Raw genomic sequence first — 23903 nt, forward strand, 5'->3', positions numbered from 1 at the left:
CACCAACTTCATCGTCGTTGGAATTTTGGATCGCGCATGATCTTTGTTTTTTTTTTTTTTTTTTTTTCTTTCTTTCTTATTTCATAATGATGTTGATGTCATCAAGGCATTGCGAATACTGAAGTGCATTTGTGTAAATGTCATTATTTGATAATGTATGTAAAATAAAGTTTACTTTACCTATACTGATGCGTATGATTTTTTATTTTATTATCATTATTATTATTTAAATTTTCAATTTGAGGTTAAATATTTCACTTTTTGTTTCTTTCATTAGGAAAGTGAAAGGAAAGCTTATAACCCCCGTAGTTTCTGCAAAGTGTATACAATGGATCACCAGCCTTTGAACACTGGAGAACAAAAGGACATGGCCGAATTCTTTACAGATTTAGTCTCCAAATTGGAGGAAATGACGCCAGAACTAAAGAAGTTGGTGAAAACTCTTTTTTGTGGAGTTATCAGCAACAATGTAGTATCATTGGTAAGTTGAGTAATTACCAATTAGATCTGTAGAATTGTGATCTATAAATGATAGGCTCAGTCAAGTGGCAAAGAGAAATTAAAATTTAACCCAGACTAGTCCTAATGAATCGGATTTGTCGAAGCTCTATCCAGTTATAAGAAGTAGTTCATTTTTATCAAAGCCCAAAATTGACTTTTCAAATTTAAAAATTTTCGTTTATTAAGTTACATGCCGGTCTTTAGATGTGAACTAAACAAAAGTTAGATATTTTTGTTGTTCTTTTCTGTTCTTCTTCTCTGTGCGATGAAGCATCCAGCAATAGTGCTTTCAGTGCACGTTGTGAGTATTGTGTGAAATAATTTCATTTTTTGAGGTGAGTGATTTGTTACTTCAACCAACAGACAGGCATGGCAGGTTTTAAAATTAAATTGAGAGTTTTACAATATTGTGTTAATTCTTTCACACCCTGATTTTCCGTAATTTTTCAAACCTGATTTTCAACACACTTTTCATTCTGCTGCTTTAGTAAGTGTGTCTTATTACGCAATGATGACCATTCTGTGATTAGCATTAAGAAAACTTACAAAGCGAATGTCTCTGAGAATCAGGCGATTTTTTTTTATCATTACCTACATATGTAAAATATGTGAACAACCAAGCTTTCGACCTGTTAAATTGATTTCAGTCGCTTGAGAAGAGAAGTTAGTATTTATATATTTTTAGTTGATGTGTTCAGTTTTTAATTAGTCTAATGTATCATTCTACTTAGAGATTTCTGTAATTCCTGAATCTGTAGGATTCCGAGCTTTCGACTCTCCCCTGGAGTCTTGGTCACGGAGGTTTAAAACAGGACGAAATAGAATAGAAACATCAAGAAATAAAAAGGAACGGACATACAAAAGTAAGAGCTATATTGTACAAAAAACACGTTGTCGAGTGCATCAGCGATCTCCAGATGAGATGAAGCGAACTATGAGAGGCGGAGTCAATATGGAGATCGCTCACGTACTGGACAACGTGTTTTTGTACAACACAGTTCTTCCCTTGGTAAGTCCTTCCGTTTTATTCTTTGATGTTTCTATTCTTTTTTCTTCCTGTTTTAAACCTCCGTGACCAAGACTCCAAGGAAGAGTCGAAAGCTTGGAGCTCTAAAAATTCAGGAATTACAGAAATCTCTAAGTAGAATGATAGAATTCCTGAGCGTGGTTTGCAATGTCTAGTCTCATGTATTTTTAAAACCTAACGTGTCTTCGTGACCGTTGAAGTAACAAACTGCTTACTAGAAAATTAATGTAATCATTTCACATAACAGTAAGAATGTATAGTACAAATACTTTCGATGGATGCTTCATCAACTGGAGAAGGAAGGAAGGAACAACAAAATTACTGAAATGCAGTCACGGAATATGTGTTCGATGAGGCTTTTATAGCCTGTATAGTCCTCTCACACGTCCACGTCTCAACCTTGGTAGCAGAAATAGACGTTCACGTTAAATATGAGAATTTTTATTATTATTTCTTCATGTAATGCTTGAAATAGACAGATTTCAATGTCGTAGGTATTTAAACAATTGTGAACTGGCTGCTTAGTTGAAACTGTGTAGACTTAACATCATAATTTTAGGAGTTTATTTTACAGTCGTTATTTACAATGAATTATCATAGGCAGAAATTTCTTTTCATTTCTAGATTAGTGTGAATGAGTATACTTGTGATTACTCCAAATATTATTTCACGTTACCTCATCCACAATAAAACGTATACCTAAAACTTTTTAGTAGTGTACGGTACAGAAACTTGGGAAATTACTGAATGAAATAAATTATTAAAGTTTATTAATAGTACTATTTGGCCATGACTTGTATAGAATATTCGTGTAGTAAGAAGAGGACAATAACTGATCTATACTGAAAGTTAAATTCTGATTTGTATAAGTGTTTCGATATTACTGTTCACAGTTGATATGAAAGCGTGATCTGTTTGTATGTAAGTGTGTATTTTATCTTACAGGATTGTCCTCATGTGAGCCGGACACTTGAAGAGTTTTATACAGTGCGGTGTCAAGTCGCTGATATGCGAAATTTGTATGAATCTTTGGACGAAGTTACTGTGAAAGATACGTTAGAAGGAGACAATATGTATACGTGTTCGCAATGCGGGAAAAAAGTTCGTGCAGAAAAACGGTAAGTATCTCTTTTTTTTTTTTTTTTTTTTTTTTTTTTTTTTTTTTAAGTATTTAATGCCACATTGTTGTAATATATCGGGGCTTACGAAGTTCTTTAAGTCTACAACATAACTAGATGTGTTAGGATCTTGAAACTTCGTAGATATGCTAATTAAGCAATGGGCTCGCGAATTATGCAAAATAAAAATTAGCTTGTATTTTTGTCATCAGGTAAAAGTGGCGCTATAGACAGTCAGAATTTTCCATAACTCTTATGTCAGTATGTGTGTTCCTTGGTTGTTGTTTGGTGACACGCGTTGGTGATTTGAATGTTGTTGTGAAGTGAATGTGTAATTATTAAGAAGGTTGAACTTTCCGTGGGAAACACAATGGTTATTGAGACCGTGCACGTGCTAATAAAGTGTTTTAGCAGATTGGTAGCAATAGCAGCGCTGCATTGTGGAAATATCGCTGAGAGAAAGGGCTGAGGAGAGCACACATTTCAATTAATGGGCTAAGAGCATGATGAAGAACTTTCAGAATATAGGTATATTATGTATTGCACAGGGAAAGGAACCAACCCATCTCCGTGGAAGTTATTGACGAAGTTGTTGTAAGTTGTTGTAGCTGTGGCCGACCGTGCAGCTCAAGCTTCAAATTCTGCAACCAGTGCTCAAGCTGTGTCACATGATTGTGTTTCCCTGATCAGCAATTCGCAAGGTTTTCCGGTGCATTTTACACTGGTATTTGTACAAGATTAGTACTGTACGCCAATTGCAACCCCAAGATTCTCTATAACTCCTTCAGTTTTCCATTCAGTTTTTGGCACGCATGCAAGTGGATAGAATGTGGCCGGAGAATGTTCTGTGGACAGACAAGGCACATTTCACTCAGGAGATGCAATAAATACACAGAACTGTCTCATAGGGGATTCAGGTAATCCACATATTGTGCAGAATCAACTCTTGCACCCAGCTTACGTAACTGCTTGGTATGATTTCACAGACTCCTCATTCTTGGTCCGTTTTACTTCGAGGAGATGAAACCTCGAGGGCCGGTTAGGGGTACAGTGACATCTGCACGTTATAAGGATCTCCTTGGGGAACACGTAATTTAGCTTTGCAAGAACGAAACTGATCACACCACTATTTTCATGCAAGATATGAACACCAAATGTCACTTTATAACTGAAAAGTTCGCAGCGAGAAACATTCACTAACGAAGCGTCATCTCTAGGCAATTTCCAGACGAGTGGCCTGCAAGATTCCCCGACCTAAATCCGTGTAAATTCTAGTTGTGGGGATAATTTCAAAGATCGTGTCTTTAAGGATGTATCCGGTTTCTGCCTGATATAAAGGCGAGCATCCAATGATATGTCGCTATAATTTCACCAGAAATGCTGCGAGCAACTCTCGACTATGCTGTTATGGATGCCGAATGTTGCTGAGTCGGGAGGCCATATTGAACATTTGATGCAACCATAGTTCCTAATAAACTTACCAGAACCAACGTTATCGTGTGCTCCATCTTCTCATGTATACATACCACATACCAATTGTCTACAGAGCAACGTTTTCACCTGGTGGAAAAAATGGAACTTTTTTTTTTTTTTTCATCATAATTCGCGAGAGCATTACTTAACTAGCATATCTTTCAGACTTCTACGCTCAGTCCGTTACTGTGCTTTTCTTAATACTGTCAGTTTAATTATAACCATTTGAGTAGTTATCTGTAGACGAATTTTCTTCGTAAGTTACCCAAGGAAGTTCTCTCAGATTTTGACTCTTCAAAGAGCAAGACGATAACACAGAATAAGACTTATGTGAAAAATCACAAATAATGCCCGTCAATTGCTATAACTAGCGTCCAGAGTTGGCAAATCGTAGGCTCCATGATGGTAGAACTCAGTTGATCGTGAAACTAGTGCGTGGGTCGCTTCCTCGAGAGTTCTGAACAGGCGCCCTCTTAGATGATTGTACAATGGGTGGAATACATGGTAATCCGACAATGCAATGTCCATAGAATATAGGAGGTGCATGAATAATTCTTAACCAAGCCGGCTAATGATGTGATGGGTGATCTTACAAGAAACATGTGACTTCGCGTTGTCCTGAAGCAGAATAACATATCTGCAATTTACTAGCGCTAGGTCCAAAGTTTTCAGTTTTTCATGGACATGTTTCAGTCGCTGCAAGAATACAGTTTTGCATTGATCTTTTGACTAGGTGGTAGCAATTGCGATGTGCATATGCTATACCCCGAGCAATCCACTAAACAGGAGCATAATCTGTTGATGAAGTAATGATTTTGGTTGTTTTGGAGTGGCTTTACTTAGTACCAACCAATGAACCAAAGAACTCATATTTTCCTTGTTGAGTCAACAAAGAAGCAGATATTTCCTTGTATCGCTTTGTGAGCTACAGTCAACTTATTGGCCAACTTCATTTTTTCAGCATGTGGAGATTTTGGCGAGTGGTTTCTGCACGGCAATTGAATTGCTTCTTCCAGTGCCTCGTATGTCTGGCCATTATCGCCTTGAATTGACGTCCATTACACGATTTCATCTCCATTGTTAAATTTGTTAAACCACCGTTGTACTTCCCGCTGGTCTAGTGGCTAGTGCGTGCGTCTTTGGTGTATGTGGTTTCCGGTTCAATTACCAGTGGAAGAGAGAGGAAAAAAAATCACAATCTTTCACTTTCATTAGTCATCCATCTCTTTCCTCATGGGGCTTAATCGTTGGGCATTAAACGAAAAGAATTCATTTCATTTTCTACTGTCGTACCGGCCAGCCCACTCATGTAGCACGTCCATCCGAATGCTTGGCTTATTTTTCTTCGTGTTTTACTAACACTTGTTCAGAGTTTAAATTCAATACTGTCTCGTACAACTCTGTTGGAAGTTACCTTGTTTCACCTGCTTTTACTGATGTCCCCACTTCCTTGTGGCGACCACAACTAGCGATCTACAAGAGGAAATAGTAGCACGCTATCTTTCTCTTTTCTTTTTATCTCAAAATGAAAAATTTAAGAAGTGCGTTTAGTGCTACCGCGTGTAAATCCGATAATACTCTTCTGGATACCTTCCAGAATTGTACAATGACCGAGCTTATCAGTTTACATTTAACTGAGTATGTGTTCTTCCGAACTTTTACGTAAGCTAACTTGGTTGCACTGTAATCGGAAAGTAGGTATTTGACGTAAGGATGATAAGTTAGGGAATAATTATCCAATTGTAAGTGAGTGAATAGATCGTTGATTTACTAGGATAAGGGCACGTCCCTTCTTTGAACTGTGAATGTTTCTGTCTTAAAACGTTCAAAAAAGAATTTGGGCTTTGTCAAATAGAAGTATGGCTAGGAAGGAAGTATGGTTATAGATAGGAAGTCTGGTTATAATTTTCGCAACACTGAATTTAAAAGAAAATGCACAGTGGTAGTCCAAGTAAATAAATAAATAAATGATGTTAAAGTTTTCTGTCTTTTTAGGGTAGATCTAAAAGATGGTTCATGGGAGTTTGGACTTTCCCATTACCTTGTATTATAAAAGTTTCCTCTTGAATACAAAATATTACAAATAAGTACAACTTCCACTATTATTTGGAAGTTTGTTGGTGAAGTTTAAAGGAGTCCAATGACCATGCGTCTTAGAGAGGGAAGTTGGAATTCTCAATGACCGAGCGTCTTAGAAATATGGTAATTAGGTGTCTCTCAATGACCAGGCGTCTTAGAGAGTCCGTGCCATTACCCTAAAGTGTCGGCTACCTTTGTTGATCTCCATCCCTTGTGACCTTCGGTGATAGTGGATGACGTCTACTTCATGGATGTCGTCTGTGGAGTGTTTGCATCTAGCACGTGGTGTAGAAACACATGGTTACGTCTAGCATAGTGTGAAAACGCACGGAACCTTACATTACACAAATTGCATGCTCCGTTATTAACTCCAGATCTTGAGTTACTTTTTGCTGTAGAGCATCACATGTAATTATGTTGGAAACATTAAAGTAACGCGTATTTGGACAAACCTCTCTCTCTATATATATACTGTATATTATCATGATCATGGTTATATTACTTTCCAGTTCGTAGGAAGTCGATATATACGTTCATTGAAGTTACGTAAGTATTTTTGTCCATAGATACTTCATTATTACCACGCATTTCATCTGAATTTATCTTGTTTTTCAGCGCTTGTTTCAAGAAGCTTCCTCACATTTTGTGTTTTAACACAATGAGATATACCTTTAATATGGTTACAATGATGAAAGAGAAAGTGAATACGCATTTCTCTTTTCCACTTCGTCTTGACATGTCTGGATATGTGGAAAAGCATTTAATGCCTCAGCAATATCGAGGTAAGGATATATCCGTATTGTAGTAGTGTTGGTAAAGTGTAAACATAATAATGAATCTATTGTATAATTAGAGTATTAGGCGAATAACTTATTTATCTTATAAATTTAAGTTCCTTAGATTAATTTGATATTATTATTATTATTATTATTATTTGAGAAATACTTGTAACACAGTATTTGCTTAGTATAAGTAGGGAAATTTGCCGGAGTAGTATATTAACTAGAATCCTGATCATTATTTTTTTGAAAATGTGTTTGATATGCAGGTTTTGATCTTTATCACTTTAAGCCCCAAATCAATTTAATATAAATCTAAAATATAATTGGTTTCAAAGAATGAAGAAAATTTTCTTTTAACGATTTTGCCTGTATTGTGTGGCAATCATTTCAACAGAAAAAAAAAAGGCAAGAAAGATAGCTTGAATCTGGGTAAGAAAATGTGCGCTGGGGTCCTCTGAAGAGTTAATAAATTAGAAAAAATCAATAAAATTATTCTGTAAACGCATGCAAGGATGATTCAAATTAACAAATAATTAGTTACTTACCAATAAATCCTTTCGTGGAGAAACTAGAAACTCTTCATGCGTTTCGGAACAGCAAGTTAGTTCCGTCTTGAGTGGTAATGTACCAAGGATAATAATGGTTGAGAGAAAAAAAGGTGTAGAGAAGGGGATACATACCACAGAATGAATAAATATAACGTGAAGGATACCAAAATACCACGAGCAGAGTACAGTGCGAAAGAATGAACTGAGTTGAAGGAAGCGTGAAGTCTTATGTTACGTCAGTATTGCCAGATCCAAGATGCACATCAAAGGTAGGTAACCAGTTTGTATCAATAGTGCCAAAATCCACATTTAAAGCTGGTTTATATTTATGAATAAAGAATCTCCCGTTGTTTCTTTGTTTTTGCTGAACCTCACCTATCACATTAACATGTTTTATATTGTGTGTATGTAGTTTCAAGTGAGGCGGCAATCCCGACATGCCCTCTTCTTGCGACTTTTTTTTTTTATTTTTTTATTGTTTAATATGTTTTTTAATTCGGGTGTTAATATTGGTTTGACCTATATATGAGGAGTCACATTCGCATTAAGCACGATAAATACCTGACTTATTTAGTGGATCAACGAAATAGCTGTTAAATCCGAAGATGTTTTTCTAAACTTTTCGGGAAGGGGGGGATATTGGAAGCAGATATGTTATTCTTTGCAAGAAGAAAGTAAGCAATTCGCATTCTAAGGACTTTCCACAATTATCCACAAAAAATCATTGTATTTTTGCAAAGCATAACATATCTGCTTCCATTCTTTCGCACTGTGCTCTGCTCGTGGTATTTTAGTCTCCTTCATGTTATATTTATTCATTCTGTGGTATGTATCCCGTTCTCTACACCTTTTTTTCTCTCAGTCATTACTATCCTTGGTACCTTACCACTTAAGACGGAACTAGTTTGCTGTTCCGAAATGTATAAAAAGTTTCTAGTTTCCTCACGGAAGGATTTATTGGTAAATAACTAATTCTTTATTAATTAGAAAAAAATCAATTCTAACGCATCACAGATAAAATTCACTTGTGTTTCTTGCGCGAAAAAGAAAGTGTTACGAATTTAACGGTATAATCTTTATGAAACACCTTTAATTCTTTTGATAAGTTGTTAATAAGATCATGTTAGGTTTCATTAATAATCTATAGTTAATGTAAATTATCACGTAATTTAAAATACTTCAGATTCAGAATAAGATATTTATATTTTGATGATCAATAACGCCATGTTATTCTTGAATGTTTTGTTCTTCTACATATTTTGAAAAGCCTGAAATCAGGTTGTTTATTTAGGTTGTCGGATATGTTATTTTTGTATTGTAAATATTATACTTTTAATTTAGATTATGTCTTCCATCTTCTTATACAAACCTTAATGACTTAAAAATTGTTATTTTAGAAGGAAAGAGGAAGTCAAAACAAAAGAAAGAATCCTGCAAGGAATGTAAAGAAGGTGAAACAAATTGTAGTCACGTTTCTTCGGAAGACTGTGAGTGCTCGGACTCAGATGACTTTAATGAGTGCTATGAATATGATCTTATTGGTGTTACGGTGCATACAGGAACCGCTGATGGTGGACATTATTACAGTTTTATCAGAGATCGAACCACAACTAATAGGGATAAGTGGTTTTTGTTTAACGATGCTGAAGTGAAGCCTTTTGACCCTAACCAAATCGCTGCAGAATGTTTCGGCGGAGAAATGACTGTAAGTAATTTTTTTTGCACACTTTTCTAATTAAAATCAATAAGTAAATAACTATTTAAAAAAAAATGGAACTAGAGTAGTTTTTGAGTGCCATAGTACACTGGTAGAGTGCTGACATCGGATTAATGTCAGGTCACTGGAGTTTGTGATGGACAGAATTGTGTCCATAAAACTATAGTTTTTCCTCCTATTCTCCTTATTCCATCACTTTGCTAATCTTGTTTCTCTCGAATTTATCATTCATGTCTTTTCTCCCGTGGAATTTAACAGGGGGACGTCAAGAGTTTTATGTTCTCCAGTTACTTTTCCATGTTTCTTTAAATATTGAGGGGGCGCGATGGCTCAGTGGTAGAATGCTTCTGGTGTGTGGGGTCCCTGGTTCGATTCCCAATCAAGTAAGTTTGTGGTGGACAGAATCGTGTCCGTAAGTTTTCTCTGAAAGCTTCCGTTTTCTTATTCCACAATTATCCCATCATCATTCACTTGCGTTAATTATGGTCTCCCTTAGCTTAAAAAGCATAATCGTGGGTCATTAAACTCAAAGATTTCATTTCATTTTTCATTTTAAAAATATTGAGAAAGATACGGACAATTTCTTTGTATGCTTTTTTCAGAATATACAAAATACAGTTTTTATTTTAATTAAAATTCAATACCAACCTTGAGAAGGAATATTTCAAAAGTAATTTTTATCTCTATTATTTCAGTATTTGACTTATTTTTCTGTTTAACGAAAATTAGTTTTCACCCCCCAAGCCTTCGGCTTGCTGTACGCTTTACATTGTAATTACGCTTAATTAAAACCTGCACACTAGTGTCATGTATTAGTGTCAGGCAGTACAAGTAGTGACACCTGTCGGGGAAACTGTACATAGCTTTACACGCAGACTGAGACGTTCTGCTTTTAAAATGAGGATACTAATAGTAAATATAAATTCGACTAGTAATCGTCTCCTTTGTTCCAAGGAAGATAACACCATGATAGAAATCAAATCTACTTTAGTACACTCATTATCAAACCCTGTATTAAATTTCCTTCATTATTTACTGCCTTGTATGAGCTATATACTTCTAAGGCACAGACATTCGTTGTACTTCCCTGTGTTACTGAAACTTACCTAATTAAAAATGTTTGTATATTTCCGTCTCTTTTGTATATTTCTTTCAAGTCCTTTCAAATTGTCATAGAAATAAAATTGTACTAGTGTTTATATTTCCCACATTTTGTGTACTTCCGATAGATTAAGGTAAGGTAATTCACGTTCAACTCAATATTTTCGTATATCCATATTAATTGTTTCTCCTTTGTAATTGTATAATTATTCCGTTTGCGAAATACTGTATATTGTTGACGTCACCATGACATCATAATGAATTTGAAGACTGTTTCTTGACAGTGATATCACATCAATGCTAACCATTTCAGTTAATTCTATTCCTTAAATACTGTATTAGAAAATTACAGAGACTTCAAGATTGGTGCTTGAAATTTGCAGTATTCTGGAAGACATCAAATTGTGGGTATAGACTAATAAATACTCAACAAGTAGTTACGTCACATTATTTCGCAGTAACTTATTATACTCATACGTAGTTTAAAATTATTAACGCACGAAATATGTTAAAGAACTATAATGAAGAACGCATCATATTCTATATACACACAAGGGGGGCGCGGTGGCTCAGTGGTAGAGCGTTCACCTCTGGTGTTTGGGGTCCCGGGTTCGATCCCAGCCCCCGCCAAGTGAACTTTGTGGTGGACAAACACCGTGCTCGTGGGTTTTCTCGGGGTTCTCCCGTTTCCTCCCACTTTCTTCATTCCACCATTTCACTCATCTCTCATAATCACCGTCTCCTTTAGCCTAACCGGCATAACCGTGGGACGTAAAACTTAAAGATTTCATTTCATTTTTTTCTATATACACACAATGCTTTCAGTCGTGTTAAGGATTTTATATGCTCACAAACGAGTTGCAATAATAGAGGAACGATTGGAAACTGATAAATTTATCATATCTATGATATACCATCAATCTATATCAGGTCTATATATAATCTATATCAGGGTGCAAAATTTCAGTCAGACGCACTCGCCAATCCAAAAATGATGGTCGCCATTATTTTTTACGTACAAATTATGAGATCCCCTCCCCCTCCCCAAGGCCGTTGGTTTGATAAAGATGATGATCTTATATCAGTGCTTAAAATTCCAAAAACAGACGATTAGATTCAGGATAATCAATTTTGAATTGAACAATTCATACACATGTTAAAAAATACCTTATCTTAAGACTTCACGTTTTTATAACGCTCTGTCTCTACACTGAAGTACAAGTTGTGGATTGCAGTTTTCGGATCGAAGTCCTTAAATGAAGGGCCAATTGTCCGCAAATCATCCAGTGTGTCAGTCTTCAGTGAATTCCTGTACGCAGTCTTAACTCTATTGAGACTACTGAAGTTTAGATAGAAACTATTCCTACTGAACACTAGTCGCCATCTCTAAATTTCTAGTCGTCAATGGCGACCTGGCGACCGGAAATGTTGCTCCTTGATCTATATCATAAAGGAGCAATTGATAATGTGTCATTATTGAAGCAATTAATTAATTTTGTTTTTAATTTTTTAGAGCAAAACATACGATTCAGTGACAGATAAATTCATGGACTTTAGCTTCGAGAAGACGAATAGTGCGTATATGTTGTTCTACGAGTGGTGCAGTCGCGATGGGGAACAGCGAGGGTCAAAGGAAGAGAGTGAGTCTGAGGTGATGGTGAAGCCGAAGGATACTCATTCCCCACCGTTTGAGTTGAGCAAGGAGTTGGAAGACTGGATTTGGCAAGACAACATGCATTTTTTACAAGACAAAAATATATTTGAACATACATATTTCAAGTAAGTTATTAAGGAGATTAGATTTTAGACTCTTCAATACAGGGGCGGATCCAGGACCGACTTCTGGGGGGTGGGTATGTCATAATGCTACTTTTAAGGGCTCCAAACTCTGGGATGGATTTTATTTATATATAAAAAACAATAAAGTTTCTTCTTCTGGGGGGGCGATCGCTCCCCCCCTTGATCCGCCCCTGCTTCAATAATGTTAACACTTGATAAATAATAAACAAAATGTTGATCTCAATGCTTATTAAAAAGTTTTAAGGTGATCTGGTACCCCTAGCAACCTTGAAAGTTAGCCCATTTAAAAAGCATAGCAAAGTTTTTCACTATTTTCGTCTTTATTATTAAAGTAACAAACGTCAAAATTTGAATAAACTTAGAGGAGACACATATCTATGCCTTGTGTGTTTTAGATTTTGAAAAAAACACATTAAGATGAAACTTCTCTTTAACTTTGAAAACTTGGCAACAGTAAGACCTGAATTCCCTGCGACGGTATAATTTTTCCTTTCCGCCCGAGTCGAGCGGCAAGTTTAGTTCTCTGCCACGCTCAAGTTGTTCCAATCAGGTGACTCATAGACAGCGGTACAACCAAAACCTTCTTTTCTCATCTGTCTCCCTCTTTTTTTCTTTCTTTTCATTCTGCGAATTCCTGGAAGGGTAGTTGTCATTTGTCAGCTTACCATTTCCGCAAAATAACATAGTATAGATGTCAGTTTATGATCTTTGGGAAAGATTATAGAAAAAATATTGTTGGAATCAATCTAGGACAAAATTATCCTTTGAAAGCGAGGTCGAAACCCTCTCTTCAGAAATATTTGAAAGATATTTACATGAATAATTTCTGAGGGAAATATGATCAAGTGAAATGGCATGTGGGCAAAATTCCTGGGACATGTTTTTTTTACAAATCACTTTCGTTCTTTGTTGCGTCTCCACATAGCCACTTATATACTATCTAGACCTAGAAGTTTTTTTTTAATTTTTCATGCACATATATCCAGTGACAAAACAATATTTTATAAATTACCGTATACCTAGGTGTAATGTCTGTATCTCCCTTTTCTTGGAAGTGGAGAAGGAAAAGAATATAGATCCATGTAATGTTCACACTAGCATTTCCTAATTTTAGATTTTTTTCTAATGAATTTCGCAAAGCGCCTGAACGCTGTGAGATTGTATCATGTGCATAAGTACACCCTCGATCAAATTCGTGTGAAATATCTTGTCCAAACTTTCATTGTGAGTTTGATAAAGCTGGGTAACGGCTCACGCAATATTTTATGTTCTTGTAAGTAAATGATGTTGGTTTATTTTAAAATTGAGTATGATTTAGTAGTAAATTTATTTTGCATTATACAAATTTGTTTAAATTATGTAATACCTGTGAAAACCTTGTTGACCAGGCTCGCAACCAGCCACTGAAGTTTGGGGGCATAAATATGCTACGGGGGGGGGGAGGGGCAATCGTAACAATTCTATGTCTTCGTATCAATGTCATACGGATGCATTGTGGTTTGAGGGACTAAAAAATTTAGGAAGGGAGCAGGCCCCCTAACCCCCGCCGTAGTTGTACAACTATGTAAGTAGATTCCTCAGCACTTTATTTCGCAAAATAAACACTACTTTATTTCGCGAAAAAAAAAAAAATCTTCACTACGTTGTATAAAAATTGGATAACTGGACGGATCAATGTGCGAATTGAATATTTTTCCCAGGACGAATGAATTTCACTCATACGTACCCACACGCCATCACACACGTAAGAGAGGGGAAAAGTTATTCCTGTTCGGGATGAAAATTTTCTCTTGCAGAGGGATAAAGATTTCTCAGAGGAGAAATCCCTGGCATCCCCTCGTCATTTAGCACACTAGGACGGGCCTCCCCCAAGTTATAAGGAAATCAACACAGAAGGCTGTAAGACAACATTTTTCATACCTTCTTTTCACATGACATATTTTCGACTCCAGACGACACAGGGACGGATCCAGGATGGATTCCTGAGGGATGGGATAGCGGTGAGTTGTAACACTGCTACTTAAGGTTACTTTAGTTTTATTATGTACAGTGAACTTTTGCAGCACTGGTGCTTGTGCCATTGGAGGTGGCGAGCGACACTAAGTGACGACTGCAAGTCTCTATACCATCCCGACAGGATAAAATAAGATACGCAAGAATGTTTTTCACTTATGTTTGAAGGCATACGCGTAGCCAGAAATATTCGTTGGTCGGGTTTAAATATAGAGCCCCTAATAATAATAATAATAATAATAATAAATAATAATAATAATAATAATAATAATAATAATAATACCCGCTTAGTGTTGTGTTTCGTAGAACAGATGTAGACTTCTTCCTCTGACACTGTCAGTCTCCATATAAACATGTCCCACCTCCCACATCTTTAGATTCCAAATCATTCTCGGTGGTCCGTCTCTCTGTTTATTGTTAATTTCACTGGAATGCATTTCTTTATGGTCTTCAATCTTTGTATAAAATTAACAGTCCTCACCTAAAAGATGTGTGGTGTAGTGTGCGACACAATACTTCCCTCTGGGAAACCCTGGAAATGTACGTATTGCAATCGGGTATCTCACCTGAGTCTCCCATTCAATCAGTAAGTACGCTGGGAATTTTATTTTGTGAGGTATTCAAAACACAAGAGGGGGAGCATTTAGAATAGGATACATATTTTTATAGAAACGCAAAGGAAGCAATATATTTTGTTACGCCCAGGGATGTGTGTAAAGAAAGTTTGGTTGGTGTTAGGGGGTGTTTATGGGGTTGGGAAAGATTTTAAACAAAGAAACTTCATTTCCTAGCCTTCTCTGAATTACAGGGGTGCCCACAGTCAGGTTTTGGGACACAGGTTGCACCTATGATTTTTTAAGAGGAGGGGCATAATTTGTCATTGAAAGTGGAACAATCGAATTTTAATTATACCACAATGATGCTTTTATGAACACCAGTGGCATATTTAGGAATTTGTTTCGGGGAGGGGTTTACACAATACGAGAATAAACACTTATATTTTTCCTTTTAGGTGCCGACAAATTTTAATGAAGTTGTAAACATAACAAATTTATTTCGGGGGGGGGGGGGCTTGAGCTTATAGCCACCGACTGATGAACACTAAGTATGAAGGAGAACTTAGCATCAATAACATTTTTAAATAAGTAATTGTCATAATAAAGAATGGTAAATTCGGGGGGAGGACAGTAAATGGGAAGAATAGTAACCTTGAGGGGAAAATAGGGATCTCTGCCGGGGTGTGTGTATTCTCTAACCATTTACATTTTCTAAACATTGTGATGTGTCGTTGTACGTATATGTAAGTCCCTTCTCTACGCAGGAGGAAAGCTAAAATCTTCTCATTTCAATAGTATATGAAAGGAGGCATTACAAACTGCACCAACACCTCTTGAAGTACGCCACTGTTTGAAAATATTTCTCTACTAATGTACATACTTTTCAAGAACTTCAGTTTGGTGTGTTAGGTCCTATATATCGTTTCTAGCTATTTATCATCTTTGGAAAATATTTTTTTCTGCATTTATATGCTTATCTATGTCTCTCTCTCTCTCTCTCTCTCTCTCTCTCTCTCTCTCTCTCTCTCTCTCTCTGTGTGTGTGTGTGTGTGTGTGTGTGTGAAATTGAAAGAAAGAAGAAAGAGACCGACAGACATCTGTCTACCTATCTATCAACCGTTCAATTTATCATCTTTCATTCAACATTTAAATACTGTATAGAAATTAAGCTACATAGAAACGCAAGAAATAACCACAGAAATATAAAACACAATAGCACTTCTTTCTTCTCTTTTCTTATGTTTCTGAAGCCGAAAGTCGTGCGATATTTTTCCTCGGTCGGCTGGAATATCTCGCTTTTCGTTGTCTTTTCACGGCACAGATATTTGTACTGTTATCCCTCCTCCTGTCACTCATAAAGTGATTCTCCGTCGATATTCACATTTCAAGCAACCACGACTCGAAGGACAGGCAGAAAGACGACCGCTAAACGCGGACAAGGAGGTTCACACAGGAGTCAATAGATATTTCAAGAAAAGAAGACACCAACTCAAAATTTGAGTGGGAGGGTTACATCTGCGTTGCCAAGTTTTTAAAGTCAAACATGGAAGTTTTTTACTGTGTTTTTTTTTCAAAATCTAAAACACACAAGGCATAGATATGTGTCTCCTCTAGGTTTGTTCAAATTTTGACGTTTGTAACTTTAATAATAAAGAAGAAAATAGTGAAAAACTTTGCTATGCTTTTTAAATGGGCTAACTTTCAAGGTTGTTAGGGGTACCAGATCATCTTAAGTCATTGAAAGTACAGGCTCACATAGAATTAATTAGGTTTCAATATTTATATTATATGTTTGTTAGAAAAATTTGTCACAATATTTTGGGAATAGAGTCCTCACATCAAAATAAGAAATAAGTTCATATGGATCTGTGATAGGAAGCGCGTAGTTTCGTAGTTATAAGGTGTCGAAAACATGAAAAAATGAACTTTAAAGGTCCAGAATTTCACTACTATAAGAGCAATCGTAGTCAAGACATTACCGAGGAACTGGTATGTGAACTATCCCAATATCTGTCTTTCAGAACCTCCGGTACTTGCACAATCATTTTTAGAGAGGCTGTTTGGGAGTACTTGACAACCTGTCCACCTCTCTCTAAAAATTGGTGTGCACGTACTGGAGCATTCTTAAACATGGATGTTTGGATAGTTCACATACCAGTTCCTCAGTGATGTCTTGATTCCATAATAGTAAAGCTATGAACTTCTGAAAGTTCACTTGTTTCACCTTTTGGGCACCCTGTAACTCCGAAACCATCCACTTTTGAGCACAGGTCCATATAAACTTTTGATGCGAGGAATCTGTTCCAAAAATATTGTGCCACGTTTTTGTAACACCCTGTATAGGTTTACAATAAGGTTAATTATTTGTGTTATTTTTCGGAAGGAGTGAGTATATTTCTGACATACTTTTCGAAGTAATGGAAGTTAAAAAATGTAGCATATGAGTTTGCATAGCATATTGTAATGCAGTGTGTATTGAATATGACACACAACCAGATGTTTAATAAAAAGAAAACTTCTCTAAACTTATACAGTGAGTTATGTGCAGTTTGAAAGCTGAGTATTTTATGAAGACATTGAGCAATAATTAGCGTACTTGCCTGTAGAGTGAGAAACACGAGTTCGATTTACGAAAGGAACTTGTTATTCAGATTCCGCTTCAAATAATAGGTCCGTCTCATTTAGCCTGGGACTTTAAAACGATCATATGCAGGGTGCATCAAAAATGATTTTACAACTTTGAAAACTCATATTGATCTATTTATTTAGGTTACAGACATGGCTTTGGTGTCATTTTGTAGCGAAATACATAAAGTTTTTTTACGTACTAAGAGGTTCAATGTGGCTTCCATTGCTGATGCGGCACAAATTCCATCTGAAGCGGATTTCTTGCAAACCCGCTACAGCATGTTAGGTGTGACTTGTTCAATTGCGAGGTAGATTTTAGCTCTGATGTCTGGTAAAGAAGCCGGTAAGGGTGGAACAAACACGGTATCCTTGATGAACCCTCAAAAGAAAAAATGAAGAGGTATCAGGTCCGGTGAACGTGGGGACCATGGAATTGGCCCATCTCGGACGATCAGTTTACCTGGACCAGTAAAGGCATCTATCTTTGCTCCAACTGTCGCTATCGCTTGCGGTGGCTTGTTTCAGAACTAGTCTACTACGTGAGTCAAAACTTGATGTGTTTTGCTGCAAATATCTGTAAGATAAATGAATAAATCAATACGAGTTTTCAAAGTTGTTAAGTCCTTTTTATTACACCCTGTATTAAAAAATGCTAATGTGGTGAAGAAAAATATAAAAAGGAAAATAATTAAAAATGAGCAAAAAGCGTTTGGTTGTATATCACTTAAAGAATTATAAATTTAAAATTATTTCTTGCAGTTTTATGTGGCAAATATGCGGTTACATTCCTCAAACCCTGCTGAGTCAACAGGATGTAACTGAAATGGCCGCCCAGCTCTCCACCTCGTTTTTTCTTGAAACTTTCATCCATGCCAAAGAGAAAGTAAGTATCACTTAATTTACTTTTTTATTCATTTAATTTTCTTCATATTTGTAATCATGTTTAGTTATATGCTTAGTAATATTCATATACGTAGTAACATGTTCAGAAGAACTAACAACATACAGGGTTAGCATAAATGATTCATTCGTTTTGAAAAGGCTATATTTTCAAAAGTATTACACGTACACATGAAAGATATATAAAAAAAGAAAGAAAGAAAGGATTCACCAAGTTTGTATTGTGTAGATTTTGGCACCCCTCTTTGGCACATTCCAGTTCGTGACTACCTAAATGATGAATTTCGCATCCCTGGATTGGGCGTGTTGGTAAGAATGACCTAGCTTTGTTCCCCTGGCCTCCCAGATCTCCTGATTTAACGCCCTGCGACTTCTTCCTGTGGGAGCACGTTAAGAACCTTGTTTACGTACCCCCACTACCGCAATCCTTAGTCGAGCTCAAAGAACACATTAGTGCTGCAGTGTAGACAATGATAGGACTATGCTACAAAATGTATGGAATGAGCTCGAGAATCGTCTGAACGTGTGTCGTGTCACCAAAGGGGCACATATTGGACATTGGTAGAGGGTGTATAAACCTAGTGAGTTTGTGGTTCTTTTCATGTATCTTTCATGTATTTTGTATGTGTAATACTTTTGAAAATATAGCCTTTTCAAAATGACTGGATCATTTATTCTAGCCTTGTACTACGATATTCATAGTGGAAAAGTATACATAGTGGTGGTACATAATGATGTACACTCATGTCCAAAATGATTGTCGCATATCTATAACTGGTTTCTTGTAAGAATATAATTTAATAATGATTTTGCGCGGAACTTTTAATACTGATCCTATGTGTATAATCGGGAAATGTATATTTGTGGTAAATTTCATTGGAAAAGAATTATAAATACGAAAATTAGAGTGAGTAAAACAAAATGTTGCTAAATGGACAAGAAAGTTTTATTTTTGTTTTATTGTTCTTAGTTACTCCTCTTTTGACATGAAATTTGCCACATACATGTCTTTGCTGATTATACACATACTAACATTGTAAGAAATACCGGACGAATTCGTTGTCAAATTATATTACTACAACAACACATTTATAGATATGCGACAATAATTTTGGACATGAGTGTACCTACCTATAGGGATGTGGCGGGAAAATATGTTTTTCCTTCAATTCTTATATAGTAACATTGTGTTGTATTTTATGTTTCGCAGATAATATGTATAAATTTATTTTATCAATTAATAATTTCATGCAACAAAATTCTACAAGAGAATTCATACTATACAATTAAATGGAAATTCTAACAGCTAACAAAATTTCGTAGAAAATATAAAGGGAATCCACTGGTATTACTGTTTAACTGTTCAAAATGGAAGTGAATAGATGTATAGGTTAGTCGAATGTGTAACCACACATGGTATTAAGGGACCATTGTATTAATATTTACATACTAAAGTTGCTTTATAAACTCATCGATTGCTGCATACTCAACCTTTTCGAGTCTCGTGTAGTCCAACGAGAAGATTTTTCTTTATGAATAAATTTCATCGATGGCCTGTACCTATTAGTACTTAATGCATACAATTAATTATTATAAAAGGCGAGACCTACAGCACAAACCACTATCCAAGTTTTTATAGTGGTCTGTGTACATAACTTAGTATTATGCACACTTTAAATATCTTTTTAAATATTTTTTTAAAATTGTTTAAAGTGACATTATTGCGCTTCGTTTCTTTGTATGTGCTTGAATTTATTCATCTGTTTTGAGGAGTAGTGCCTGTTGCTTCTTTGTATTTCGAATCTGTGGCGTCCCTCCAATTTGCCTGAAATATACGGTGGTCAGACCCAAAAATAGGGTCATACGTAAATCTAACATAATTTTTGTACATTTCAGTAGAAACAAAACATCTTGTAGAAACTGAAGTCTGTATCAAAGTTCAGCTACCGTAAATTTTTAAGCTCAGCGACTACAAAGTATACCAAAAAATGAAAGCGTCAAGTGAAGAAATAACGGATATCGTAGTTACTTCGTTTGTATACACGCGCCTTTCGCGTGGGAGACCCGGGTTCGATCCCCGGCGGGGGCTCAGGTGGAATCCGAACCAGATTAATCAGTAGGTCCACGTCCCGTGTAGCCTCGCTGCTGAACGGGACGTTAAACTCAAAATCAACTCAACTCGTTTGTATGCATAGTAGTAGTCAGCTCCGAATATTAGCATTTTCCAAAAAAAAACTTATACTACATATGTACAGAGGTTGATTCACTTATATTGAGCCGAATTTGAGTGTTCCACTTACGATACCTAGGAAATATACGGATCTGCAGTTGTGTTCGATCTGCAGGAACCATCTGTTGTGGGAACAGTACTTTGCCATTGCTTCTCTGTATGTTCTTTAACTGCTCTTACGATTCAGTTGCTACATAGGACTCATGTATATACTGCACAATAGTGTTATTGAAATGTAAAATATTCATTTTATTTTTCGACTAACTGAAATATTTTATTCTTTTTGTCGTAGCCTACCATGGTGCAGTGGGTAGAGCTTTTGACCAAACAATTCAATGCATCTCAAACAGCGTGTGAGTGGTTTATGGATCATATGGCGAATAATGATTGGTGGCCAGTGCAGATTCTGATCAAATGTCCAAATCAAATGGTGAGGCAGATGTTCCAGAGACTATGCATTCACGTTATTCAAAGACTGAGGTAAGTTAATAATTTGTGAGTTTTTAAAAATATTTTGTAGTTTTATCCATGCTGTAAAGATTGTTGAAAAATTTATAGTAGTATTTTTATATATATGTAACTTCAACTAATTAATAAAGTAAATTGGAAAGCCGTCACTTTAATAATGCAGTGATTAACATCCAAGTAAATGTGTGTTGCAATAGTTTCGATTACGAGATCTGAACCGTTAATATCAGAGACTCAGATTGTTTGTTGAATAATGTGGAGCCATGTCATTAAATGTTCACTGTTCTACAGATTTCCTAATCAGACCAATGCAGTTCCACTAAGTCTTCATTTGTTGGTTTATTTTATTTATTTATTTATTTATTTTTAAGAGGAACGAGGCCAAACTGAGAATAGCGTGTCTGGCACTAGCCAGAACTTTCGGAAGAGTGTTCAGTGAACTCTTGTTTAGGCTGACTGTTGTTACTGCGTTTCAGTATATTGGTCACCAGATGAGTATCGTGGTATGATTTTATATATAAATGAAAGTGACTGTGTTTGTGACGTTGCACTGCTAGAACCACCCGACCGACGTCGATCAAATTTTCAATATAGATGAGGTTCGGGCCTGGGAGTGTTTTTATCATTTTATTTTGACGGTACAACTTAGGGGAGAGGGAGATACTTAAAAGTGACCGAAATTGACTGATATTAGTGTCCAATTCATAGTTTTCGGAGTCACTGAGATGAACAATAACACTTCTGATGCCGTTTAAATGCAAATTTAGCCCCGCAGCTTGGGGAAGGGGAGATGCATATAGATATATATAAATGATGGAAAATGACCGATATTAGTGTCGAATCCTTAGTTTTCGGGGTCGCTGAGATGAAGAGTGACATTTCCGATGCCGTTTAAATCCAATTCATCCCACAATAGTAATATTTGATTTTTTACTGTCATTTTAGCCAAACACATGACAAGGAATTGTGCATTTCAAGTTTTTATTTCGAAGCCAGTAATCAACGCTAGTATACAGTCTGGCACAAAAAAAAAAAAAAAAAAAAAAAAAGTTATATTCTTGAAATAAAAAAAAACTGTTATATTGTCAATTCCAGCCGTTTATGTTGTACTACTGTAGTACATATATGAACACTATATGAAAATACTGAGTTTTATACATTAAGGAACCTTATTATCTAGAAATTAAATTTAATGCATATATTTTATTATCACACTATCGTATAAAGTGTATCGCTAAACGGTAGGAAAGTTATTGAAAGTAAATTAAAAACGAAAATTGTTTATACCACAATACTTATGACACTTCAGTCTTTTGTTACACCACCACGGGCAGCTCTTAATGCTGCAAACCAACGGGATATGATTCACAAATGTTTCACTTAGTGTAATATCCAGACTTTCATCAAATTTCCTTCTTTTGGAAACGGACTTTAGCTTCACATTTTCTCCTTTTCTTTTCACTGTCATTTCCAACAATCATAAACTTTTCCTCATCCAAGAAAATTACGCGCCACCACTGTTCATTACTTCATGCACCGTGTCTACTCACGAACTCTCTTCTAGCGTTTACATGTTTATCAGTTAAAAGTGGGTTCTTTCTTAGAATTTTCTTATGTAACCCTTTTTCATTAAATCGTCTGCCGACAGTCATCTTGGTTATGTTATAACCTGATTTAGAATAAATAGCCGCTGCATTTCATGCTCCTGGAAGCTCTGCCTGATACAGCCAAGTGAAAAACCTCTCCATCCAATCTCGCAGATGTTTTCATTTTATACCACACCGTTCTTGTTCACAAGACATACCATGCTCTTCTTGCTTCTGTATTATTTTACCAATGATAGTATGATGTATACCTTTGGCGATTTGTCTATTTGAGTAGCCCTCATTTCACAGTGTCAGAATTCGTCTTTGTTTACAAAGGCTTGTGTCACACACATTTCTCATATTTCGAGATTCTAGGGAATAATGAGATTTTTCAACGTCTTATAATGGACTTGAAGCACTTCGTTTACAACGTAAAGAAAAGAAACATTTAATAATAACTTACGTATAATATATATACTTACTTAAATATTATATATATATATATATAACAAAATATAAATATAACATATATATATATATGAATATTTTATGAATATATATATATAATATAGGGTCTTCGAGAAAGAATGGTGGGGCAGTGATGACACGTAGGTGCTTGAACGATTACACTGTTTTGTTTGGCAACTCAGATAGTTTATAAAATGCGAAAACAAATGGAGTACTACCAGACTCAACTATACTCTCACAAAAAGTTAAAGTGCCGTTCGTATATCAGTATGTTTCTGTGTGAGCACCATTCACAGCACGCGACACACGTTCATTATCGATAATGTCGATAAAATTATCGATATTAACACAGTACACAATGTCTTTATTAAAACCCGTGTGTTGTATTTTGATAATTGTTGATATGTCAATGCACTTGAATATGTTTTTGTCAGAATATAATAAATTCTGGTAGTAGCATTTGTTTTTGCACTATATAAACTGACTTGCGAAGAAACCCGTGTATCATTCAACCTGCACAGCAGCTCCACTAAACTCTTCCATTCTTTCTCGAAGACTCTTTGTCCTGCTAGCTGGGTAATTCACCCCCAGACCCCTACATTTGCTCGGGGACACGGTGGCACAGTGGTAGAGCAATTACCTCTAGTGTTTGGGGTCCCTGGTCCCATTCCCGGCCAAGTAAGATTCCCGGTGAAAAACATCATATTCGTGGGATTTATCAGACTGCTCCCGTTTCCTCGCAATTTCTCGTTCCACCAATTTTTCCTTCATAATTCTCTTACTTTGATCATAGTCTTCCGTAGCCTAAACGGTATACGTGGGACGTTAAACTGAAATATTTCGTTTTCCTCGCATTTGTTCAGCCTACGGTTTCCTACTTTTTTATGTCCCTAGCATATCTCTGATC

General features: G+C 36.0%; 1 protein-coding gene across 1 annotated transcript in view; it reads left to right on the forward strand.

The window, feature by feature from the left end:
* The window catches only part of puf (ubiquitinyl hydrolase 1 puf), a 151054-nt gene that overhangs the window by 85194 nt on the left and 41957 nt on the right, over positions 1 to 23903 (forward strand). The window contains exons 29-35 of the mRNA XM_081730121.1: positions 278 to 481; positions 2474 to 2646; positions 6814 to 6980; positions 8926 to 9233; positions 11860 to 12125; positions 18104 to 18227; positions 20767 to 20954. Coding sequence (XP_081586247.1) covers positions 278 to 481; positions 2474 to 2646; positions 6814 to 6980; positions 8926 to 9233; positions 11860 to 12125; positions 18104 to 18227; positions 20767 to 20954 — 1430 coding nt within the window. The remainder of the gene's footprint in view (positions 1 to 277; positions 482 to 2473; positions 2647 to 6813; positions 6981 to 8925; positions 9234 to 11859; positions 12126 to 18103; positions 18228 to 20766; positions 20955 to 23903) is intronic.

This window comes from Thermobia domestica, chromosome 11 (assembly GCF_964235325.1).
Source record: "Thermobia domestica chromosome 11, izTheDome1.hap1.1, whole genome shotgun sequence".
Classification (NCBI taxonomy): Eukaryota; Metazoa; Arthropoda; class Insecta; order Zygentoma; family Lepismatidae; genus Thermobia; species Thermobia domestica.